The sequence below is a fragment of the Canis lupus genome, chromosome 3 (assembly GCF_003254725.2).
Source record: "Canis lupus dingo isolate Sandy chromosome 3, ASM325472v2, whole genome shotgun sequence".
NCBI lineage: Eukaryota > Metazoa > Chordata > Mammalia > Carnivora > Canidae > Canis > Canis lupus.
In genome coordinates, this window is record NC_064245.1 from 62,254,826 (window position 1) to 62,271,041 (window position 16,216).

The following is a 16,216-nucleotide window of genomic DNA, read 5'->3' on the forward strand; positions in this document are numbered from 1 at the left end:
TACATTTCCAGAGGTCACCTGAGCCATTGCAGGAGTCAACTGATGACCATGCTCCCGGATCTCCTGGGTCGCCAGGGGTGGCTCCCATCTCCAGGATGGTGGCAGGAAAGGGGCCAGAGGGACAGCCACAGTTGGGAACACTCTGCACCCAGTAAGTGCAGGGGGAGGTGCGTACCTGCAGGTGTCAGGGGCCTCGCACCTAAAGAAGACCTTCCCTGTGGTCAGCCTGGCAGAGACCACTGCCCCCAAGAGCTCGTATCACAGAACCACGGAGCAGTAGTGAACAGGGGTCTGGGTCCAAGGACATCCTGCAACTGTGCAAGGCAGAGACGACGGAAGAATGAACAGGAGACCTCAGGAGCAGTTTTCAAGAGGGGCTGGGTATACATCTCTGGGATACATGTCCTCCTTAAGGGCCAGAAAAAGGCATCTGCCGCTGAGGATTCCCTTCCCTCCCATTGTGAGCATGGAGACTGCAGGCCCCACAGAGTGCACACAGGTGCCTGGCAGGACCCCCGCCCTTGCCGCACTCCAGTCGCCCCATGGTCAAGGTCAAGAGGAACTTCAAGAAGAGAAGACAACTTCATATTCCCAGAAGCTTCTCACTTTGTGGGAATAAATAAGAGTTAGTGGGCATCTCAGGGAAACTCCAGGACGGGCGCCACCCACTGGTGTGCGTGCAGGTGGTGCCGGGCAGGCCTGGAGCCCCGGCACGCGCTTCTCCGTGGTGTCCCAGCCGAGCATGTTCTCCACGAACGGACCCACAAGCGTGACAGAACGTCAGTAACTGGATGGAAGAGTTCTAAACTCTGGGCCTCTCCTCAGACCCCTAAAGAAATGCCCTGGGCCCCAGGGTGGGGAGCACCCAGCACAAGCTGTGCCCCAGGGCAGAACACAGCCCCCAAAGGGCCTCACCCCCACCGAGCACCACTCCTTTCTCAGGGACAACTTGGGGCCGCATCAGTAAATACACATTTCAGTCGGTGGTAATTTGTGAAACAAGTTTAGCAAAAATATATTGAGAATAAAAGCCAGAAACTGGTAAAAGCCAAATGAAAAAAATATACAAAGTCTTCCCCCAAATGTTGGTAAGGACCTAGTGCGTTCAGGAGACAGGCCCAGGTGAGATGTGCCAGACCCGGCCTGGTCGGGAGAGACTATGCTCGCGACCCCACACGTGGGACGTGACGCGATGGCGCCGCTCAGTCCAGATCCATGACAGAACAAACTACAGGGGAATCTTACAACAACACTATCACTATCACCACTCCTGGGGCCGGCTTCTCACCAGGATGGAAAAGAAGCATTTTGAGGAAAAATTTCACATTAGTACAAAAAAAAAAAAAAATCATACAGCTGTTTCATATGAGCAAAATAATGATCAAAATCATGGTTTCCAGGGAATCCAGGGTCTGAGCCCTTGCCCAGGCCAGGCCCCATCCTGGTCTCTCCTGAGTGATGAAGACAGGTAAGCAGGCCGAGTAACATTGTGAAGATTAAAGAGATAATAGTGATCCTTTAGAAAAATACTACTCTACATTTCGGGTGAGATAAAAACATTTCATATGCCAATTAATTTTCAATTATAACTTTAACCTACAAAAATAGAGTGGGAGGGAACCTTGACATTCTCAGAAATTCAAGTGTAGCTGTAATGCTGTGGAGTAAGGCTTGTTTGTCCAGGAACCTTCTGAACCTTGTGGCTCAGATGGGTCGTCAGTGCAGACGCAGCGGGCGCTGCTGAGGATGGCTCAGTGGTGGACGGCGCTCCCCCCCAGGAGGCCTAGGTGGCTGGCATAGCGGCTTCGAGCTGGGTCCTTGGGCCAGTCCCCTCTGTGGCCCTTTACCCCTGGATCTGGCCAAGCCGCTGCCTGGCGCTATTTGCCTTCCGTGACTCTCCTCCAGCACCTCCTTTTCTTCCTCTTCCCCTTGGACTTCATGGGTTCCGGGAAGGGTTTCTCAGTCTTGGTGCTTCGAGCCGACTCTGCCCCCAAGTCATGCTCGTAGCAGTACGACCGCCCATCCTGGGTGGAGCTGAAGGCTGTCCCATCCTGGTGTTCCTTGCAAAATGAATTAGGGCAAAAGTGGCAAAATGAAGTGGAAGGTTTGCCACACACGTCACAGTGATGCCAAGGACATTCCCACTTCCCTGCAACAAAACAAATTAGCAGAAATGACGAAAACTGTAACCACTTTTAACATCTTCGTGGTTGAGAACCTATTTTAAAACTGTCCAGTGAGATGGACACAAATTAAGACAAGGCATTGCTGCCTATTGAGCTGCAAAAACATGAAGAGGAGGGAGGACGGGCACTCAGAGGCCTGGTGGGTGGGCCTGGCAGAGGGCACCTACATCCCAAGTCCCCGGCCTCCATCCTGTGCAGGATGAGGTGGCTCTCGGGGTGGCCAGCGGATGCTGGCTTCTCTTCTGTGACCTCGCTGTGGCCTGGATCCAGGGTCTACTGGCCTTAACTGTAGAGGTCATGTTCACACCTCCTGCAAACAGGTTTCTCTCCTGTTTGTCTATGAAATTGTGCTTTGTCATCTGCACGTAATTATTTTTCTCTTACACTCAAACATGTTAGACCTTTTCTTTTACAGCTTTTCTTTTTTTTTTTTTTTTTAAAGATTTTATTTATTTATTCATGAGAGACACAGAGATAGAGGCAGAGACATAGGCAGAGGGAGAAGCAGACTCCATGTAGGGAGCCCGATGTGGGACTCGATCCTGAGACTCCAAGATCACCTCCTGAGCCGAAGGCAGACACTTAACCGCTAAGCCACCCAGGCGTCCCTTTTACAGCTTTTCGACTGCTCTGGGCAAAGGCCTATTTTTCCTCTCAGACCACAGGGGATGGTATCTCTGGCACCCGTAATCTCCCTGAACCGAGGCTGGAAGCACCAGGCAGACCCCGCTACCTGTCCCCTCCTCCCTCGCCACTGGCCCTGACATGGCCTACACTTGTGGGGTTGCCACCCCGGCCCCATGACTGTCAATGCCACGGGCCTCCCCAGGCTGAGAGAGGGAGAGGAGAGCCTGGGATGGGACCCCCCCCCACACCAAGGCCGCCAGGGGGCCCGCTCACCCACCAAAGGGCCGCTTGCCCAGGCCCAGGCACGACAGATGGTAGGCCTTGGTGCAGGACTTGCGGTCACACAGCACCAGCTGGCCGCCGTCCCCACAGCGGAAACACTCATCCTCAGACTCCTTCTTTCCTTCACCCCTGGTTCTCCGCCTGCGGGTTCTCTTCTTGGTCTTCTTGCCCTTTTCATCTGAAGACAGGGATGCTGAGGTCTAGACGGAAGAAGCAGAGGCAGGCTGCTGCAGGGAGCCACGTGGATGGGCAGTAATAAACTCCAAGGAGCCAAAGCAGAAGTGCAGGGGTGGCCAGGGGTGGGGCAGGGGACAGGGCATAGGGCCAGGGCCAGCCGCCTTGCTACATGGAAGACAGGCAGGCCCAGAAAGTGAAGCCCACTCTGCTGAAAGCCTCCTGCAGCGGCAGCTCATCTTGGACAGCGGGTCCACACCCCCAGGTCGGCTGATGGGATGCACAGGCCACGGAGTGGCTCCGGCCCCCACTTGGGGGGACATCCTTGGTCCTCCTAGGAAGGATTCTGTCATGAATGGGAGAAAACTCTTCTCTGGTGGAAGCAGCAGATCCAACACAAACACTCCCTCTCGGGCCACAGCCTGTGATCTGCGGCACCCCAGGGCCCATGCTGCACACGGCACGTGGCACGGGGAGGCAGGGAGACTGTCCCACATTCATGACCTTCCCAGAATCTCAGAATGGGACCTGACTCATTGTTAAGTCAGGAGAAGCCACCCTGGGGCACGGGGCCCTGAATCCCACATGCCTGGGGTCCTTAGAAGGGGAAGACACAGAAGCAGGAAATGGACCCATGAAGATCACGACAGAGAGGACGGTGCTGACGGGCTGAAGGACACCACGGACTGCCAGAAGCCAGCAGAGGCTGGAAGAGCTTGGGAGGGAGCGCAGCCTAGACCACACCCTAGTTCTGGGTTTCCGGCCTCAAGAAGTTCTGCTCACGGTTCAACCTGTGGCACTCTGACAGGGGGCTCTGGCCTCCCTGCTACCCGCGGCCACCTTTGCCCACGCCACCCACCACAGTGACAAGTCAACTTGGGGGAAGTCGCTTATCACCACTGCTGGTGTCAGCAGGGAGGATGGAGTGCGACTTACCTTTGGTCGGTCCCCGAGGAACCCGCTGCAGTTGGAGGCACCACACCGACAGACCGTCTTCTCGTTCCCCAGACAGTCCAGGTTGTAGTTGAAGGTCAGCTCCGTCCCTGGGTTATGAAAGACACATGCACGAGACATACCAACCATCTTCCAGGGGTGAGATCGCCACCCATAGAACACACGTCCCTCCTTCACTGCCCAGTGTACTGGCTCCCCCTCTGCTAGCCCGGCCTCCAAGAGCCTCCATGACCGCCAAACCTGCCCGCGCCTGCCCCTGCACATGTCGTACCTGCAGGAATGTCACACACAGCAAACAGGCCCACACGAGTGTCACCGTTCACTGTCCATTTAAGGGTCTCACAGTTGGGCTGGCAGCTATGGTTCATAAAGCGGGAATAGTTTCCTTTGGGGCCCGCATCGATGATCCGGTCCTGTAAGGCACAACTCTGGTTTTAAGCCACATTTACACATGTGGCAGCACCAAGTATCATGTCCTTATAAAAAGGATTTTCCCCATCAGACCCATTGGTTGAGTGTTGTGCTGGAAACCGTGGTCTCCCATGTCCACTGGGGTGGGACACCCCCAAACCAGCCCTGTTTCTCTCCCTCACGGGGGGTAGGTCAGGACCACATGGAGAGGACCAGGCCCCAGCGAGTGTGGGTGAGGAGGGCAGCCATCTGGCACAGGCCAATGCCACCCAACAGATGACAGGCAGGGAGCCCAGGGATCAACATGGATGGCCAGTGGGAGTACATGGTAATGGACAAGGAACAAAAACAAAGCAGCCCCTAAAACTCAAAGCCAGACGAGCCTCCGGGAAGGCATCCACATCCCTACAGAGAGAACAAGGCGCAAACTCCCAACGATGCCATTCGACCTTAGGCTGAGAAGGATCGTCCACCGTCAGTCGTCAGCCGACACGCAGGGGCTGTCCCAGGGCAACAGGGACAGTGTCAAGAAAGTGACCCGACAGAGGCATAGACATACAAACCCACCTGACATCCAGCCACAGGGAGAGTGGGGGGAGAGTCAGCAGGTGGACCCCACAACCACGGGGAGCAGTAGAGGTAAGAAACATGCCAGCAGGCAGGATGGCACTTGAAATCAGGCACAGAAAAGATGAGAGTCCCGAGTTTGTGCAAACACACAAGCTAGTGTGTCTCTCCTGCGGCCCCAGGAACAGATGCCCAGCGACGATGCCCCCCAGGGTCCCGCTGGCTTGGAGACATCCTGATTCATTTCACCCTCACTGCTGTTCCTTTACAGAGAACCGGTAGCAGAATAGGCCTGCCCCTCAGCGCACCTTGCCCACCCAGTAAGAGCCCCACTGACCACCGCGTCATGTTCCTCATGATCATCCCAGGGGCACTATCTGCCCCCTCATGCACCAGTGCCTGTTCCCACACTTTCCAGAACACACCCTGCGAGGCGAGCCAGCAGCAGGGCAGCCCCGGTCCCTGGGCACGTGTGCATCTGCCTTGGGGATGGCCCAGCTCTTCAGGTATTCTGGGTACCTGAGCCTTGGTGACTATGTGTCAAGATCTTTCTTACAAACACTGATTTTTAATTTTATAGAATCTTCTCTCAGAACCTCCCGTGTTACATGGCTCTTATTTTTTATATACTCAGGGCTTCTTGCTAGCCTGATCCAGCACCCCCCCCCCCAACATACTCCAACATACTGTAACTCCCAACTGCTCTACTTTGGTGAATGCAGGCAAGGGGACACCCTTCGCCTGCCGCCCTGCCACCTGCCAGGGATGGGGCCACCCTATTCATGGGAAGGCCATAGTGAGCCCCCTGACAGCTGGCAGGATGCTGCCGCCCTGCATCACTGCTAACACACCCCCGTTAGTCTTGCAGATGTAGCCCTCTGCGTGGACTTTGGAGCGCAAATCTGCGTGTTCTCAGTATTTGTGGGTGTGGGGGCACCAGACCCCAGTGCACACGACCTCCCTGTGCCACCCCCAAAAGCAGCAGCAGCAGCAGCAGTAAGCGTCTCATGTACCTCCTGAGCCTCACTTGGGCCTCCTCATGGCCTTCATCAAACAGGGAGAAAGGCCCTTCTCTTCTGTCCCCTCATCATCTCGTCAGGAGCACGTCTTCATTTCCTCGAGGGATCCTTCGTACTCGCTAAGCCACTGATTGTTGGTGGGTTTTCCTCTCCTTGGTCTTGGACTGAGCCACAGGGCACCTCTTAGGTGTGCCACGCAGATGGCACCTGCCCCATCATGGGCATGCCCGGTCCTGCTCTACTGGGGGGGGGGGATCCAGCCGGGGGGGGCGGGGCGGTTCTGAAAAGTTCAGGCCACCACCTGTGTGTCTGGACACAGTGACTTGCTCACAAGCTCCACAGTCTGCTCAATTCTGAGGGTCTGATTTGACTTCACTTCCATCCTCACTGGCTGTGCTGCTCTTCCAGAGCACGTGTGTCTGCCCAGGACACAGGCCCTCGGGGCTCCCCTGGCCTCCTGGGATGCAGCAGGGTGGGGTCTGCCCTCACTCAACGAGAACCTCCCCTGGTGCCTCTGCCCACAGTTCTACATTCAGCCTCTGAGTCTTCCGGTTACTTATGGAGAGCAGAGAATCACGCATTGCAACACAGAATGGTACGCTGGGCACAGTTCTCACCGGTCAGTCCATTCTAATGATGGGGTTTCATTTTCATTTTCTTGTCATGTTGAGAACTTTGTGTTTCACCTCCTCCTGGCCACCCTCATAAACACTCTGGCATGCATGCATGCATTTATTTATTTATTCATGATAGACACAGAGAGAGAGAAGCAGAGACACAGGCAGAAGGAGAAGCAGGTTCCATGCAGGGAGCCTGATGTGGGACTCGATCCTCGGACTCCAGGATCACGCCTGGGCTGAAGACAGGCGCTAAATGGCTGAGCCACCCAGGGATCCCCAACACCCTGGCATTTAGATCGCCCCCATTCCCGCGGCACCCACAGGCCCACCGCTATAGCCAATGGGAGAAGAGCTGGTCCCCCATCCCTCGTCCCAGCATCAGTGCCATCCCCTTACTGCTCACCCACCTTCACTCCTAGACAAGCTTTGACCAGCATCACTGGACTCATCAGCTCTGACCCTCAGCCAACAGAGGTGCCCTTGGCCACCCTTCCCTAGCCCGTCTTTGCTCCTGTCAGGAATGACCTCCCAAGATTGCTCTGCCATTTGTCCCCACCCCATCCTGTGGCCAGAGCTTTACCTGGGCCAGCAGCTGGAGCTCGTCCTCGGCAGTCTCCTCAGGAGGGCCAGCTCCCAGCTGTCTTGCATGAGCCTCTCACCCCACAGCCGTCATACCTGACACCTACTCAGCACACTGCAGTATCTCTGCTTTCCTCTGTCCCAAAAAGCGTGCTGCTGCTAACCCTCTGTGCTGCAGCCTTGTTCTCTCCCCTCATGAGCAATCTAACATTTAGGTTGGGCTAGCAAAGGATCCTGTCACGCCTGTAATTTTAACCTAATATTTACTATGTTGGCCATTCTGGATGATTTCCCTGAAAAACGAGGTCATTGTCTTTCTGAACATCAGTGGGGGGGCAGGCTTGTCTCCGGGCTGCAGCCATGGAGAAGACTCTCTCCGGCCTGCTCCGCATACCATCTTTCCTTGTCCTTCCTCCTCAATCCTCATGTCTGTCCTGTGTCTGCTGCTCTGCTTCCTATTCTTCCAGGTGCTCCTCGCAGCAGACGCTCTGCCCAGCAGACACCTGCATCTCCTTCTGTCCCATCCCAAGCCCTCCAAGTCCCCGACTTGGCTCTGCCCACTGTCCTGTCTGGCCACCTCCAGCTCCTCACCCTTCACGATCCATGCTGAACGCCGGGTAGAACTTCAATCTGCTTTGTGGCGACACTGCCCTGACAGCCCTGCTGCTCCCTCTGTCTCTCTGTCCCTGCTTGGAGTGCACTGAGGGGTCCACAGCAGCCAGCAGCTGGACTTGCAGAGGGCAGGCTGCCTGGTCTCCTGGCCACCTCCTGCCTCAGGTCTCCTTCTCTGTTGCCAGCCTGAGGGGCGTCCCTAGACCTATCACCTAGGAAACCCCATGCCTCCCATCCCCACCGTTCCCCTTAGAAACTCAGTCCTGCTGGTGGCAGGCACCGCTCCTGGGCAGGTTCTTTCTCTGCTTTCTTGACAGAGGCCATTTTAGACTGATGGGTCTGTCTGTCCTAAGGTCCAATGAAGATGTACTATGTACACGTGTTGTTGCTGCTTTGGAAGTGAATGGCCACCCTCTCCAAAATCTTATGTGTAGATTTTTTATTTTAATTTGTGTAGATTTATGTTGCTGCACTGCAGATCTTGTCTTGTGTTTTTTTCTTCATGAATACTCTGAAGATCTCTCCAAGGATACACATGGAGCTCATGCCCAGTGCTGCGTCCCCAGGGCCCCTGCTACAGTGTGCAGGCCTGGGGGTTCATGTTCGCCACCACACAGGGGCTCGCTGTAGCCCTTCCATGATGCTTTTCAAAGTCTACCTTACTTGGCATTAACGTATCAAGAGCAGCCTTCTCTGGACTAGCCCTTGCCATGTTTCTTATTTCCTAGTACTCTTAAAACCTTTGTAGTTTAAAAAACAAACAAACAAACAAAAAAACACCCTTGTGGTTATTTTTTTTCAAAAAAAAATTTTTAAAGATCTTATTTAGTTGAATGAGAGCAGGTGCACACATTGGCAGGGGGTGGGGGGAGAGAGCGAGGAGAGCCTCCAGCAGATACCCAGCTGAGCATGGAGCCCGACGGGGGGCTGGATCTCATGACCCCAAGATCGTGGCCTGAACAGAAATCAAGAGCCAAATGCCTAACTGGCTGCACGTTAACAGGCACCTAACAAGCACCCTGGGACTGCTGCTCCCTGAAACGTGCTCTTCTTTCTTGGGCTGGCTGGCTTGCTTGCTTGCTTGCTTATTTGTTTATTTATTTATTTATTTATTTATTTATTTATTTTAGTCACACAGAGAGAGAGAGAGGCAGAGACAGAAGCAGGCTCCATGCACCAGGAGCCCGATGTGGGACTCGATCCTGGGTCTCCAGGATCGCGCCCTGGGCCAAAGGCAGGCGCTAAACCGCTGCGCCACCCAGGGATCCCTCTCTTGGGCTTTCAATCTTTGTTATCTTTGATACCTCACAAATTTGGGGTTTTTTAAATAATGTATCTAGGTATAGATTTATTTGTATTCATTCTGTTCAAAACTTGGATTTCATCAGATTCTAGAAAATCCTGTTTCATATGTCCTTCTGCCCATTACCTAGTCTTTGCTTTTGGAGCATACACTGAACATCCATCCCTACCTTCCACGTCCCCTGGCCACTATGACCAAGTTTTCACCTTTTCTTCCTCCCGTGCCATGGTCCACAGCGTCCCCTGCAGCTGCCTAGCACCTCCTCAGCCACCTTCTGGGTTTATTTCCACAGCTACCCGTCCAGCTCTCAGTGTGAGTGGTTCCCGTTCACATCCTGCTCCTCTCAGGATCCCCACGTCTCTGGTAATGGCTTCTACCACTTCTGGCACACTTACTTCCTTTCCTATGTAAGTTCTACTACTTCTGGTTCTCACCAAAAGCTGAGACTTTCTGAAGGTTCTCCTTAGGGAGACCTTGCTCCTGTGTGCTTTGTGAACACTGAGGTCAGGCTTCTCTGTGTTGTTTTTATAGCAAGGAAACAAGGTATGAACACTCACATGTCCCTCATGGGTCACAGGCTTTATCCCTGCTTTGGTCAGGTGCCCTCGGTGAATTACCATTTTAGGGACCGATTTGTGTGTTAAATGGTCAATTTGGCATTTCTTACAACATGCAAGTAGTTTAAATTTAGAATCCAAAACATGGTAAGACACGGGCCTAGAGGTTTAGTTTCTAATAAAATGACCTCCCTTTTGACCAAAGGGAAGGAGACAGCAAAGGGAAGCACACATCTGCTGCCCTCTGGGATGACAGCCGCCGGGGGGTCCACCCGGGCACCATGGCCCCAGGCTTGGCAGTGGTCCCCATACAAGGGCTCCTCCCTGGGAGCTGCACGTGCTGACTCCTGCCTCCATAGATCTAGCCCCAGCAGGGCAGAGCACTCTGCCCCTCACCTGCCATCCTACACAGGTGTTGTGAGAGTTTCAAGAGGCTGGACAGACAGTTCTCCTTCATCAACGGCTGGTTTCTCCTGGTTTTCTGTTCATTTCATGCTACGGATTCCCACATACCAGCCTTGGGGTCTGCCAGGGCCACCTCCTACAGAAGCCTATGTGAACAGAGCTCCAGAGGCCCTGTGCTCCCAACAAGGTCAACAGAGGGAAAGTGGCCTCCCCTCTAGTCCAGGACCCTCGCCTTTCTTTTTAAGATTTTATTTATTTATTCATGAGAGACACACAGAGAAAGAGGCAGAGACACAGGCAGAGAGAGAAGCAGGCTCCATGCAGGGATCCCGATGCAGGACTTGATCCCGGGACCCCAGGATCACACCCTAGGCCGAAGGCAAGTGCCAAACCCGGATCCTCGCTTTCTAACCAGTTCTTTTATTTTAAATAGAATACTACGACCACAAACGACAGTACACCCTTTAGATACACGACTATTAATACCTTCACGTTTGCCCTGTCATCTGTTACAGAGATGCGTGTGTGCTCAGACATTTGTGTGCACAGCACACACACACACTCCTTCCTTCTGCCAGTTACCAGCCTCAGATGCTTGAACCCTAAACGTGTCCGCACTTTCTCTTCACAAGGAGCAACCTGTATAGGCATTCACCGTCAGGCCCTGAGAAACAACATCAGGAGCAGCTGTGTGTCCACGGTAGGACTTTCCTCACCATTCTGGCCAGCTTCCCAGCTGAAGCACACAGTGGCCCTGGTGCCTCCTTAGTCTCCTTGGTCTCATGACTGGTCAAGTTGCAACCAATGAGCCCAGTGCTCCTGGGGACACAGCCTCCCTGAGGACAAAACTGTGAGGTCTCTAGGACTGTCCTACTCTGAACAACAGGCTGCTCTCCAGAGCTTATCACGTCACCTGTCTTCCACGAATTATTCAGATCATTTGGCAGGTGACCATTTTCTATCTTGTTTTCAAGGATTCTTAAAACCAGCCATCTTCCTGCTAGATTTTGAGATTGTGGGTGAGCAGCAGCAGAAACATGCATTGCATCTGCCCTCCCCTCAAGAAGCATTCAGGAGCCAAGGAGGCTGCCCCTGGGGTCAGAGCAGTTCTCTGCGTAGCTGCCATTGGAAAGGGCCCACTCCCGTCAGGCACCAGCCACCAACTGTAACGGGCCCGCATGCACGTTCTCCCAATCCCCTCCACTTGTAAACAAGCCATCTTATCCACCCTCCCTCTAGCAAACCTGTGTTCTGGGCTGTTTGCACATCTGGGCTTCAGACAAGCAGGAACCACCAGGAAGCCCCGCCAGGTAACTAAAACCTGTGTAACTCTCCTAATCTGTGCTTTTCTCCCACTGGCCCTTAGTCAGACTATTTAGCACACTCTTCACGCACATGTGGGACACCTGAAGCTCCCAGGATGCTCTCTTGCAGACAACCAGCCCTGGCCTCCAGGCAGCTGCCAGAAGACACTACACTTTAGAAAACAATTTACAAACATTTGGAAAAAAGCAACATGTGGACAAAACGTTATCCCCACAAGACAAGGCCCACTGTTCTGGGTAAAGCCTCGGGGTCCTGCAAACACAGCCGGTGAAGATTCTCAGCACTACCTTGTCTATGGTGAGCATATAGAAGTGAGTGATGTCGTTCTCATGGGCATATTTGATTCTCGCCATGCACTCCTCCTCGTCAATCAGCTCTCCAACATACTCGTTCACAAATTCTCCCTGGAAACCAGAAGACCATGATGAGGACAAGGAACAGACTAGCCAGCTCTCCGTTCCAGTACTCAGGAGCCCACACTCGAAGCAATCAGAGCCCGGTGCTCCTCTGCACCATCACTGCCAGGGGCAGGTCTTTCAAAGGCCCAGTTACTTCTGAATGAGCTCAGATGACTCTGGACAAAATCCCAGCTGCCAAGAAAGAGCTTATCCAAGTGTCCTTCCCAAAGCAGCAACACCCTAACTCTTGCTTCCTGCAGTAAACTGCCTCAGGGAACGCCATAGTGAGACCTCGAGCTTCCGGAGGACTGGCCACTGCAGCGCCTCCTCTTTCCCGGCAGAGTCCACACAAAAGTCCTGCCAAGGCAAGCAGGGGGTTTGTATATTTCAGAGTAGTCTCTGTTGCCCAGGACCAGGCAGGCCTACGCCAGATCTAGGGTCTGAGGCCACTGCCCTGAGGCCATGGGCTGGCCTGGCAAGACAGGGGCACAACAAGCAATTCCAGTTGTTCCCTACTTAATGGATGAGCCCGGTTGCTCAGTCTGAGGACAGAGCAGGTGGGCTTATACAGCCTCTAGCATTACCTGACGACCTGGCCCTGCCTTGCCCCAGGCAGAATGGCCTCCTCCTGCCCACTTGTGACCCCAAGTGTCCCGTCCACTTATCCAGGGAAGGGCTCCTTCAGTTTTTCATGTCCTAAAGTAACCACCAAAATGCCAACTGCAGGTATGTTGTAAGGGGATTTATGAGTTTTACTTTGATAGACAGCTTTCAAGTAACATTTTATATTTCATTTTACAACATTTCATTTCATAATATTCAATTATAATAACTCAAAAAACTTTAAAAAAATATTCTTTCATGAGTATAAAAGCACAATAGGCAAATCCAAGTTTAACCCATCACATGAACCATAATTTCTTACAAGCAAGGGACAGGGCACAACACACACCTTTCTGATGTCCCGCTTGGCCACCAGGCCCCAACCTTTGCCATCTGTCTTGATGATCTTGGTCTCGGGGTATTGGCGCTTGGTGAAACATTGGTTCTGGCAGTATTCGCCTGCAGGACACACCTGCGGGTGGCACTCAAACATCAGCATCCTGTTCAAACACTCCGAATCAAAGCCACACGGATTCTCATCTGTGGGCTTACAGTTGCACTTCGGGATTTCAGAAATATCAGCTGTATAGATCTGGACTTTCCCATAAGGCTTATTCACCTGCAAGGGAGAAAGTTGGCATCTTATCAGGGGGTACATCAAACAGAGAATAAGTATCTGAGGCCCTGTCCCCACTGGCCCCGCCTCCTGATGGTCTTTGAGCTTCAGAGGCCCATCAGGGATGGCAGGGGGCACATTCCACAGGTGCACCTGCAGCAAAGGCCAGCCTCTGACTTGGGAGCTCTAGAAGGTAAGCCCTCATCCCACCCCTATTCCAAGCTCCTCATTTACAAGACAGAAGACCCTTCTCAAGCCAGGCTGCTGTAAGACAGAAACCCAAGCAAGCACTGAGCACAATGCAGAGCGCCTGGACCTATAGGAAGGTGATCAGGGAGGTGGCTGTGAGCACAAGGACACAGTCTCTGCCCTTGAAACTCACTGTTTGTAAGGATGAGATGAGAGCAACCCAACAAAAAAGCCACAGAGAGAAGAGAAGAGAAACTGAAGCAGAAACTAGTAATTCAAGAGGAAATGTGCCCTGCTGCAGGGTGACAGGCAGTACAACACCAAAGAGCAAGGCGAAAATATGACTTAAGGATCTAAAGGTGGGATCCCTGGGTGGCGCAGCGGTCTAGCACCTGCCTTTGGCCCAGGGCGCGATCCTGGAGACTCAGGATCGAATCCTGTGTCGGGCTCCCTGCATGGAGCCTGCTTCTCCCTCCTCCTGTGTCTCTGCCCCTCTCTCTCTCTCTCTCTCTCTCTCTCTCTCTCTCTCTCTGTGTGACTATCATGAATAAATAAATAAAATCTTAAAAAAAAGAAAAGGATCTAAAGGTCCTACAGGGCAGCTGAGGGCTCAGTCTATTGGACACTCAACTCTTGATTTTGGCTTAGGTCACGGTCTCGGGCGCTACACGAGCCTCTCCTCCTCCCTCTGCCCTTACCCCTACTCACACGTGCACACACACTCTCTCCCTCAGAGAAGTAAATCAATCTTAAAAAAGAAAAAAAACAAACTACAAGTCCCGAGCTTTGACCCAGTAGCTCTGTTTCTGTTAATTCACCAGAGAAAATGCTAAGCAGAGATCACTACAGAGAGTGCTTCCTTTACACAACAGGGCCTGCAGCCCAGATCTTAGGAGCAGAGACACAGCCCCTAGCAGCCAGCAGGCAAACACACGTGTGTCAGGAGGCAACATGATTGGTGCCATGTGCAGTGCTGGGAGGAGCACCCCTCGTCTCCCAGAGCCAGATCCTGGCTACACCTGTTCCCAGAGGGTGGGGACACGTGTGCCCGGGCTCCCGGCAGCCAACACAGAGGCCACGTTCATCCTTCCTGGGTGGATACACCCTCTGAGTTGGGAAGACCATGTTGTCTCCAGGGCTCCAGCTGTCCAAGCCACCTCTCGGTGGAACACCAGCCCCGGGCTGACCACCTGTCATCCAAGCTCGTCCCCAGCACGTGGTGACGGTGTGGTCCAGGAGGATGGCCTGCCCTCAGCCCCTCCGGCTCCAGGTGGCCTGGCCAGGATGGTTCTTCCAGCCCCTCGCTATCAGGTTGGGCCTCACAAAAGCAAAAGTGAAACTCCACACACAAAAGCCACCCCCCGCCCAGCCCTACACCCAGTCACCCTCCCGTAAAAGGACACATGTATGGCAGTAGCAGCACCTGCTTTCAGCCTTTGACTCCTCAGGCAGCTGTCTAGGCCAGGGCCCCAAAACTGACGCCAAGAACCACCCACAGTCCCCTTTTGTGACACCTAAGCTATCTGTACATCACCTTGATATGCTTGTATGGCGGGGGCTTGCGCTCATTCTCCTGTGTTTCTCTGGCTTCCCTTTGAAGTTTGATTTCACGAAATCGAGCTTCAGCTTCCTGCAGTGCTAAAAAGTCAATAGGATGTGAGTGTGAGTAAGTGGTTTTGGTAAATTCAAGCTCTGCATCTCAGTGGCTGACCGCGGACCTCCACCTCACCGCTATGTGCGATATCCAGTGTCCACGGATTAGGGGGTATGAGAGACCATGCAGCACACTCGCTATCTGGGGAATGGTGCTCGGAGCACGCCCAGCTGGAAAGCCCTGGGCAGTGCTGTGTTGGCACCACCTGGCCACGAGGCAGGCCCCAGGACAGGTTTCTCTGGGTGAATGGTGCTATAGCTCCCCAACCTCCACTGGGATCTGATGCACAGAATCGGGCATCAGTCCTGGGAACATACTGTCTTAAGATAGAAAATGAACATGGAATTTCGCTCCTCTCAAGGAGCACATGGGCCCTGCAGAGTGAGTACTAGGCTCAGAAGAGCAGAGGAAACAACCACTGAGGTCTACCTGGAGGACATGATGTACACTGGGGCCACCTGACCTCAGGACCCCAGGAACAAGTCAGGAGACGGTGAGACCCTGACATCACACTCTCTAACTGCCTCCAACAACAGACGTGCTGAGCTACCTATCAACTTCAACATCTATCTCATTTAATGCCATGTACGGATCCTGTTCTGATGCCTCCCCTTTGTCCTCAGATCTGTGTGTGAGGATCCCCAGGAGAGAAGACGGCAGCCCCCGTGGCCCAGGGCAGCCCACCAAGCCTCCTGTGTAAGACTTGCTGGGGTAGGCCTGCTTTCCTTGGACTTACCAGGCATGCACCGAGTCTCCCTTCTGTCCCACTCACTCACGGCCCAGAGTAAATGCCACATCCTCCAGCGAAGCACTCGCCTTCCCATCCCGTCTGTCACCTGGATGACACTGTTCTTGTCCCTCTCTGTCTCACATCTGGGCTGTGAAGTCAGGGTGGACGCCTATCTACCTTCCCACACCTGGCACTTTGTGGGGCACCTGGTCTACATCTCCATCATATATAAAGGCAAGCTCTGAGAAATTTCTATAGATCATCACTAAAACTAACTTCTTCACACAAGTTTCAATGCATTTTAGAGAAATTAATCACAAACTGATGTTTTAATAAAGGTTACTACACAGTGTCTTTTAACTTGTGCCTCAATCTGTGAACCTTCCTCTAATTGGAGGTACAAC

General features: G+C 53.3%; 1 protein-coding gene and 1 non-coding gene across 2 annotated transcripts in view; both read right to left on the reverse strand.

The window, feature by feature from the left end:
• Window positions 1–987: 987 nt before the first annotated feature.
• Window positions 988–16,216, reverse strand: part of NSD2 (nuclear receptor binding SET domain protein 2) — a 60,587-nt gene continuing 45,358 nt past the window's right edge. The window contains 7 exon segments of the mRNA XM_025437346.3: window positions 988–2,149; window positions 3,091–3,295; window positions 4,206–4,312; window positions 4,495–4,636; window positions 11,910–12,026; window positions 12,973–13,242; window positions 14,963–15,066. Coding sequence (XP_025293131.1) covers window positions 1,878–2,149; window positions 3,091–3,295; window positions 4,206–4,312; window positions 4,495–4,636; window positions 11,910–12,026; window positions 12,973–13,242; window positions 14,963–15,066 — 1,217 coding nt within the window. The 3' untranslated portion in view covers window positions 988–1,877.
• LOC112654211 (small Cajal body-specific RNA 23) lies at window positions 4,740–4,864 on the reverse strand. Its single transcript, XR_003132872.1, has one exon. It is a non-coding gene; the product is annotated as a small Cajal body-specific RNA 23 (non-coding RNA).